Genomic DNA, 8,321 nt, shown 5'->3' on the forward strand with positions numbered 1-8,321 from the left:
GCCTGGAGGCCAGCAGAGATCTCAGCACACTGGGAGCAAAGTGGGTCTGAGATGGCCACACTGGGGGACCTTGGAGGCCCTGGGTTTTATAGAGGGACTCCTGCCACAAGCAGCACGGCAGGAGCAGAAACTTGAGCAAACCCATCTCCAAAGAGGGTTGTTTGCTTGCCAGCATGTGCAATGTCACCCCGACCCGCTGGTCCCACTCACAAAGGCACCTGGCAGCCGTGCTCCAGTCGGCTTATCCTCACCGCTCACTGGCCCTTTTCACCAACCCGGACACGCGGGGGCAATTCCCCCTCCTCCAGATCCGGCTGCCAGGGCTCTGCCACCAGCACATGTGGAGCCGTCGGGCACGGCTCTGCTCGACCCAGCACCAGCCAGGGCTGCCGACGGCGGAGCTGCTCCCCGGAGGCGCAGGAATGAAGCCTGGGCACCTTTCCGATCAGCTCTGGACGCGGCCTGCAAGGCACAGACACAATGCACAGACTTGGGCAGCAAATCTATCCCGCAGGATAGTTTTCAGGGTTCATCCATCCCCAACCAGTGCGTTAGCAGTGAGGTTCCTCACGGCCTCAGGGGTCTCCCCCAAACACAGTGCTCTACAACATTTTCATAGAATCACAGAACAGTTTGGGTTGGAAGGGACCTTAAAGACCATCTCGTCCAAGCTCCTGCCATGGACAGGGACGCCTTCCACCAGCCCAGGCTGCTCCAAGCCCTGTCCAACCTGGCTTTGATAATTTCCAGGGATGGGGCATCCACAGCTGCTCTGGGCAACCTGTGCCACCACCTTGCCACCCTCACAGTAAAAGAATTTCTTCCTAATATCTAATCTAAATCTCTCCTCTTTCAGTTTAAAGCCATTCCCCCTTGTCTTATCACTACACATCCTTTTAAAAAGCCCCTCCTCAGCTTTCTTATGAGCCCCCTTTAGGTACTGGAAGGCTGCTTTAAGGTCTTTCCAGAGCAATCTCTTCCCCAGGCTGAACAACCCCAACTCTGTCAGGCTGTCCCCACAGCAGAGCTGCTCCAGCCCTCTAATCATCTGCGTGGCCTTCTCTGGACCAGCTCCAACAGGTCCATGCCCTTCTTATGTTGTTGACCCCAGATCTGTATGCAGTGCTGCAGGGGGGTCTCACTAGAGAGGAGCAGACGAGCAGAACCCCCTCCCCTGACCTGCTGGCCACTCTGCCTGTGATACAGCCCAGGATATGGTTGGCTTTCTGGGCTGCAAGTGCACATTGCTGGGTCATGTCCAGCTTTTTATCCACCAATACCCCAAGTCCTGCTTGGCAGGGCTGCTCTCAATCCCTTCACCCCCTAGCCTGCACTGATACCAGGGGTTACCCCAAACCAGGTTCAGGACCTCACACTTGGCCTGATTTTCATCGCATTGATTTGGCCCAAGATCTATTAGTGTATTTTGCCCAAAATCTTTCAAAAAGGACTATAATGCTGATTAAAGGAGATGTAGGAAAATATGTAAATGAAGCTAAGGTAATGAATGGCCACACCACATCTGATCAGAAATCTGTTGGGATTCCAGTGCTATCCTGCCTAATAATTTTCATGGTTGTCTAGAGAGTGTGCTTACTAAAATTATAAATAAGAAGTCGAAAGAGACTGTGAAGCACTAGAGGACAGGATTAGAATTCTAGTGGATCTTCTCATGCTAAAGAGATAATGAAAAAAATATAATTAAGTGATAGGTAAAGCTACCTTGTCTATATAGACAAGAATAATTAGCTGGAGAATACAGAACAAGGGGTTTCTGGCTGTGTGGCAGGTCTGCAGGGAAAATTGGGCTGCAGTAGATCATAGGTAGGCACAAATGAGCAATGTCATGGTGTTGGGAAACCAGCACCAATTGTCCTACAAGTACAAACACAAGCTAAGTTTGTAAAACACTGGACGTACCTGTTGCACCGTGCACCCCTTGGAAAGTGCATCCATGCAGTTTTGTACATTGTGCTTCAAGAAAGCTGTGAAAGGGCTGAAGTGAGCTCAGAAAATGACAGGAGGACAAGAAGATGTGACCTGTAAGAAAAGACTGAAGCAAGTGCAATAATGGAGATCGGGAAAGAGAGAACATAGAAAACATGACAGTCCTCAAATCCAGAAAAGGTAATACATTAGAAACATATGATCTGCTCTTGGTAGCCAGGACGAGAAGTCAGTGACTCCAGTTGCAGCAAGAGGTCCTCACTTGAGCTAACACAGAATCACAAATAGTTGGGGTTGGAAGGGACCCCTGGAGACCATCTAGCCCAGCCCCCTGCTAAAGCAGGCTCTCCTACAGCAAGCTGTACAGAATTGCATCCAGGTGGGTTTGAATGTCTCCAGAGAAGGAGCCTCCACAACCTCTGGGAAGCCTGTCCCCGTGCTCCATCACCCTCAAGGGAAAGAAGTTTTTCCTGCTCTCCCCACGGAGCTCCCTGTGCTGCAGTTTGTGCCTGTTGCCCCTTGTCCTGTCGCTGGGCACCGCTGACAAGAGCCCGGCCCCGGCCCCCTGACACTGGCCCTTAAGGTACCTGTGTGCATCGCTCAGGTCCCCTCTCAGCCTTCTCCTGCCCAGGCTGAACAGCCCCAGCTCCCGCAGCCTTTCCTCACCAGGGAGATGCTCCAGCCCCTCATCAGCTTGGTCACCTCTGCTGGCCCCTCCCCAGCAGCTCCCAGTCTCCCTGGATCCAGGGAGCCCAGAACTGGACACGTATGGGAAAGCATTTGTAATGGCAGGACCATACAGCAGAAAGGATTGAGTAAGGGGGGTTGTGGAAACACCATCACTGAAGGTCTTTACAAAAAAAAAGGGACAAACTCCTGAGAATGGCAGTTAGAAATAGCGGCGATGAAGCAGATGAGGTGTACAGTCCCATCATTTTTACTTTTACTCAGTTTCTGTACTCAAATAAGATCACAGAGAGGATCATAAGGCTGAGCCAAGCCTGACTGGGGAGCCTGATCTGGGCAGAATCGAGTGCCTGGGAAGGAGTTCAAGAACAGGTGTTTTCACTCAGTAAAACTCCCCACCGTCTAGTCACATGAAGTTCAGTGACTTCCTCAAGAAGGTTTTATATCTGATTTGTTTAATTTGTACCTGCTTCATTAATTTATAAATGGCTATTTCAATACATTTGTCCTTTCAATAAATTTTGACTTCTTGAACTTCTTGAAAAAGTTCCATGTTTCAGCTATGCTCAGCATGAAAGAGGGCTTTTTTGTCTACTTTTTTGACAAATGCATGATTAACTGTTGCATGCCACCTATTTCTTGGGTGATGAAAACCAAAGAACCATAGTTCTGTCTTCCTTAGGCTTCTAAAATTTTTACAGCTTTGTGATACACCTCCACTAATAAATGTTTCTTCCCTGAGCTGAGGAGTACCAGTATTTTTTTTTTTTTTCTTAATGAAAATGGGTCCCCAGCTCTGCCACCTTTCTTTTAACCTCTTCTTGCCTGACTGCTGGCCATCAGGGATGGGGACATGAGCAGCGCACATACCACAGTGTGATACCCCACAGACCGATGCAGTGAGGCAATGTTTTCTTTTGTCTTAATAACTTCCCTAACATTTCTTAATGTACAATTTTCCTTTTTTTCTTTCTCATCTGCTGTTTTCAGAGCACTCTTTTTAAGCACTCCCAAACCTCTTTTAACTGGCTTTAGGTAATTCAGACCTGTCATTTGTGCAGGGATTATATTTTTCTCCAGATTCACAACTTTAAACTAACTGACACTGATTCAGCATTTGACATTTTGCTGCCCTGTTACTAGTTGTTGTAAGATCCGTCTGCTGCCCTTCGCAGATTTAGGTTTGATGGTATTCAGTAATTTTGCATCAGCAGCAGCTTCTGTCCCTTCACCAGTCTCATCTTTTTTTCTGGCTGTTTATAAAGCTATTAAACAGCCCAGTGAACTGAGGTTGGGAAAGCTCCTTTGTAGAGCTCTGCTCATGTTTGAAACCCCAGCTCTGTCTGGAGGGTTTGTGAGGATGAGGTGATGATCAAAGTGTCTTGCAAGTGGTCGGCTCATGCAGGCTCCTGGGAGCTGTCAGCGCCTGTGCTCCTGTCCATCCATCAGAAGGGTGAGAGGGGACAACAAAACATCCATTGAGTGTGATGTTTGCTGAATTTATCTAAGACATTTTGCAGACATGGTTCCCTTCTCAAGTGGAGATGGGAACGTGGGTCCTTTCCGAGTGAGCAGCCCCATATGGTGACCAGTCTGGACAATGGAGGGAGAGTTATCGGTTCATCGAGGCCACATCTCAGCCCTATTGCATGCAGTTGCATCTCTGCCAGAAGTTGGGAAAGGCCCAAAGCCCTGTGATACTGATCTTGTTCTCCCCCTCATCGTTATACCTGCAGATCTCCATCAGGTCCCTCTGACCCATCAGCCCAGTCCTATCAACTCTGCTATTGACAGCTCCTATTCATTTGTGCTCTCATCAGCGCCAGTGTGCTAAAATCGTATCTGATGTTGGGTAACCAGGTCTGGGGGGAGGTGGCTGCAGCACACTTGGGTGCACATGGGAAATTCTGGTGCCTGTGCCACCCCTGCACATCCAGCCACCAACTGCACAGCTTGGATGAATTCCCACGTCTCCCCAGCACCCTCTGCTCCACAGGGAAACGCTCTATAAAAACTGCAGCCACAGCCTCCCTGCATACCATCTCCTCCCCTCGAGCTCACTCTGACTCTTCTCTCTCCAGCCTTGCTGAGATCCCAGCTCAACTCCAGCCATGAGGTTCCTCTACCTTGTCTTCGCTGTCTTCCTACTTGTCGCCCTGGCCACCCCAGGTAAGATGGCAAATAGGGTGGGATGAGCCTTATACCAGCTGGGATTCTTTTAAAGTAACTTTAGCTTTTGAAAATATAACTATTACCATCTGAGGTGACTGCTATGACCTAGCCAGGTACTTTAATGACTTCTTTCAAGGGACAATAATATTGGGACTACCTCAGAGAGATTTGTGTAGTAATAACTGAAGTTAAAACCTCAGTAACCTGTCTGGGAGTGAGCCCAGGCCAGACAATTACCACACAAGAGCCTGGCCATGGCCACTTCTCTTAGGGACTCAGAGAATTTCATAGTACCAGAGGGGACTCTTCTGTGCAACTCAATTTTCCTATCAAGGCTCAGTTCTCGGTATGTTTGATATCCTAATGTGACATAGATATTGCTGCTAATGCTTGTTTCTGACACTCTAAGGCTTTCTGGTCTCTCTACAGGGGATTCTAAGCCAATATCTCCCAGGTGGACATTAGAAACCCCCTTCAGATATCAATTCTCATCCACCGGGGCCAACTTGGCCCACTTTTAACCACCACAGTGAACATTTGTGTCAGGCTGCTGTGAGGCCAATTTAAAGACCTTTGGAACATTCTTTCAAGCATCTCTAAATCAGGGGGCAATTTTAAAATGCACGATACAAGTACAGATACCTGAGTGGAGATCTAAGTTTTTCAAAAAAGTTTGATGTGGCTTTTGCTGTTTTGCTCTGAGACTATTGATCCTATCCTATAAGGAGAGGTGCAAGACATCTGTGCAGTCTTGCACAGATGAGCATCTTTATGACCTTTGCTTTTGGGCTGTCTCTCAATGCAGGCAATGAATGTGCTCTCCTTGGGAGCATCGCTTTCCCAAACTGTGCCTATGTCACCAGCTGACCCTGTAGTCACCAGCTGAGGGGAGAGGGATGCACAAGGAGTTTCTCAGGCTTGTGCTCTTCCAGGTTCCTCCCTGCTTTGGGGCTGGGCTTGGGCAGGAGTGTGGATGTGTGGGAGAATGGAGCAGGACCTCCCTAGAGGCAGGGTCCCATCCTTCTGACCGCTGCCGCACCTAGACCTGGAGGTGGTGGGAGGGCTCGGCAGTGGGGAGCAGAGGCACCTACCCTGACCCAACCACTCTCCCCTGCCTCCCCCTTGCAGGCTACGGGCAGATAAGGAAGCACTGCCCCAAGGTGGGGTACTGCTCCAGCAAGTGCAGCAAGGCGGATGTGTGGTCCTTCTCCTCCGACTGCAAGTACTACTGCTGCATCCCACCCGGCTGGAAGGCAAAATAGGAGCTGAAAAGGAAGCACCTGGGGAAGAGGAGGCACCGTGGAGGCTTTAGGAGCATCTCCTCGACTGCCTAAGCTGATTGTCATCCCCTCCTCTCAATAATTAAAAAGAGAAAAAAAAGGAGATGTAACTGTGGTGTGTGTGGTGTGGTTACTTGTGTCCCCATGATCCCACATAAAGCATTAGGACAGGTTCTCCAAACACAGCCCAAAGGCTCATCAGCACCAAACAAGCCTTAACATCCACTGACAACAAGCTGCAGAGCTGCCAGTTGTCTTACAGGGTAGGGATTTAGGACGAAGGTATCATTTTCCCTCTTGCCTTTTCTGTGGCCCTGAACATGACCCTGCTTTTCCAGGCTACAGGTTATCTGCAGGTGTCTTAAAAAATGTGGTTAGTTCAGCAGTGCCTCCTCTAAGTACAAGACAGCCCTCTTTCCATGAATATTCCAGCAGATCACCAGAGGTGGGGAACAGAGAAACAAACAGGCCTTCACAGACCTCACACAATGGATTTTATGTCTTCTTTGTGCCAGTCTCAAGACCACTCAGTGCTTCTCTCTTTTTGCAGATCAATACCGTACTTAGGGTTTGGTTTCTGCTCTCCCTAACTTGAACTGTGTGTGTTGGAGCAGAAAAAGGTATGGAGAAGAGCCACGAAGGTGATCAAAGGTGTGTGTAAACTCTGTAACAGTAGCAGTCACGCATCTCTGCAGAGACAAACTGTTTATAGAGACTCACCACTCGACTACACCAGTCTCGGAGAGACAATGCAGCTTTGAGGCTTCTCAGTAAGCAAACTAATTATTTCTACCATATAGCTTTAGGTGCGAATGTACAGGTGTGGCGTGGATATATGGACATAAGCAGGGAATGAGTGTGGGGTGGGTTGACCTTGACTGGATACCTGGTGCCCAAGAGCCACTCTGTTACACTGCCCTTAGCTGGGCAGGGGAAGGCAAAAGGCTTGGGTTCCAAAAAGGACAGGGGGATGGGCAAAGCAGGCTTAGCTTGGGGAAATTAATTTAATATATTACCAATCAAATCAGAGTGGGACAATGTGAAATAAAGCCAAATCTTAAAAACACCTTCCACTCACCCCTCTCTTCTTCCCAGGCTCAACTTTCCTCCTGATTTTCTGTCTCCTTCCCCCGAGCAGCACAGGGGACCAGGAACAGGGGCTGGGGTCGGTCCCCCACCCGCTGTCCCTGCGGCTCCTGCCCCCCGTGGGGAGGGTCCTCACCCCCGGCCCGGCCCCAGGGGGGTCCCCGCGGGGTCCCCAGCCCTGCCCCCGCCCGGGCTCCTCTCCCCACGGGGCCACGGGCCCTGCCAGGAGCTGGCCCAGCGCCGCTGCCCGCGGGTCACAGCCCCCTGCGAGCACCCCCTGCCCCGGGGGTCCTGCCCGGGCTGCGGGGGGGAGCTGCCCCCGGGGGCTCCACGGGCTGGGGGCACGGCCTGCCCGGCCGGGGGCTCCCCACAGGCTGGGGGAGCCTCTGCTGCGGCGCCTGGAGCCCCCCGGCCTCCCCCTGCCCCGGCCTGGGGGGCTGCAGGGCCGCGGCTCCCACCTGTGCTCGCTCCTCTCTCCGGTCCCACCTGCAAAGGGGGTTTTTCCCCTTACCCCAGGGGCGCTCCCACCATCGCTGGTGGGTCAGCCCTTGGCTCCACCTTGGAGCCGGCCGGCATCGGCTCCATCGGACACGGGGGAAGCTTCCAGCAGCTTCTCACAGAAGCCACCCCTGTACCCCCCGCTGCCAAAACCTGGCCACGCACAGCCCATGCTGTGGACACCACCCCACCCGCTGACAGCCCTCCATCCAGGGCAGACAAACTTCCTTGGCACCATCAAGCCCAGCCCTGGCCAAACTGACCCGTGCTGTAAGACCCAGAAGGACAAGTCTGTCCCTATCCAAATGCTACACGGCACTGTCGGCTCAGGAATCCTTCGGCATAACATTGCCCAGGAAAAAGCCACAGCCTCCCACATGAACAGCACGGGAGCAAAACAGCTCCAAGGACCACCTGCAGCTCAAGGGAAATGAACCTCCATTTCCCTTCCTCCCAAAAACCCATTCCTCCTTGATGCCAACCAATTGTGAGTTTTTGGCAGAGAAAGTGCAAGGGTAACTGGGAAAAGCAGTATTTCTACCTGGTAGGCTTTCAACAACTACAAAATACCTGTCTAATTAATCGATCTAAAATTTCACCCGGCTGTAACATCGGTAATGCTTACCCTTATTTCCAAACATGAACGTACAG

At 51.0% G+C, this 8,321-nt stretch overlaps 1 protein-coding gene across 1 annotated transcript; it reads left to right on the forward strand.

Moving 5' to 3' along the window:
- Positions 1 to 4,745: 4,745 nt before the first annotated feature.
- On the forward strand, positions 4,746 to 6,068 carry LOC121089786 (cygnin-like). The gene is made up of 2 exons (XM_040597315.1): positions 4,746 to 4,803; positions 5,935 to 6,068. The coding sequence occupies exons 1-2, from the start codon at positions 4,746 to 4,748 to the stop codon at positions 6,066 to 6,068; spliced, it is 192 nt and encodes a 63-aa protein (XP_040453249.1).
- The last annotated feature ends 2,253 nt before the right edge of the window (positions 6,069 to 8,321 follow it).

Source organism: Falco naumanni, chromosome 6, assembly GCF_017639655.2.
Source record: "Falco naumanni isolate bFalNau1 chromosome 6, bFalNau1.pat, whole genome shotgun sequence".
In the NCBI taxonomy this organism is placed as follows: Eukaryota; Metazoa; Chordata; class Aves; order Falconiformes; family Falconidae; genus Falco; species Falco naumanni.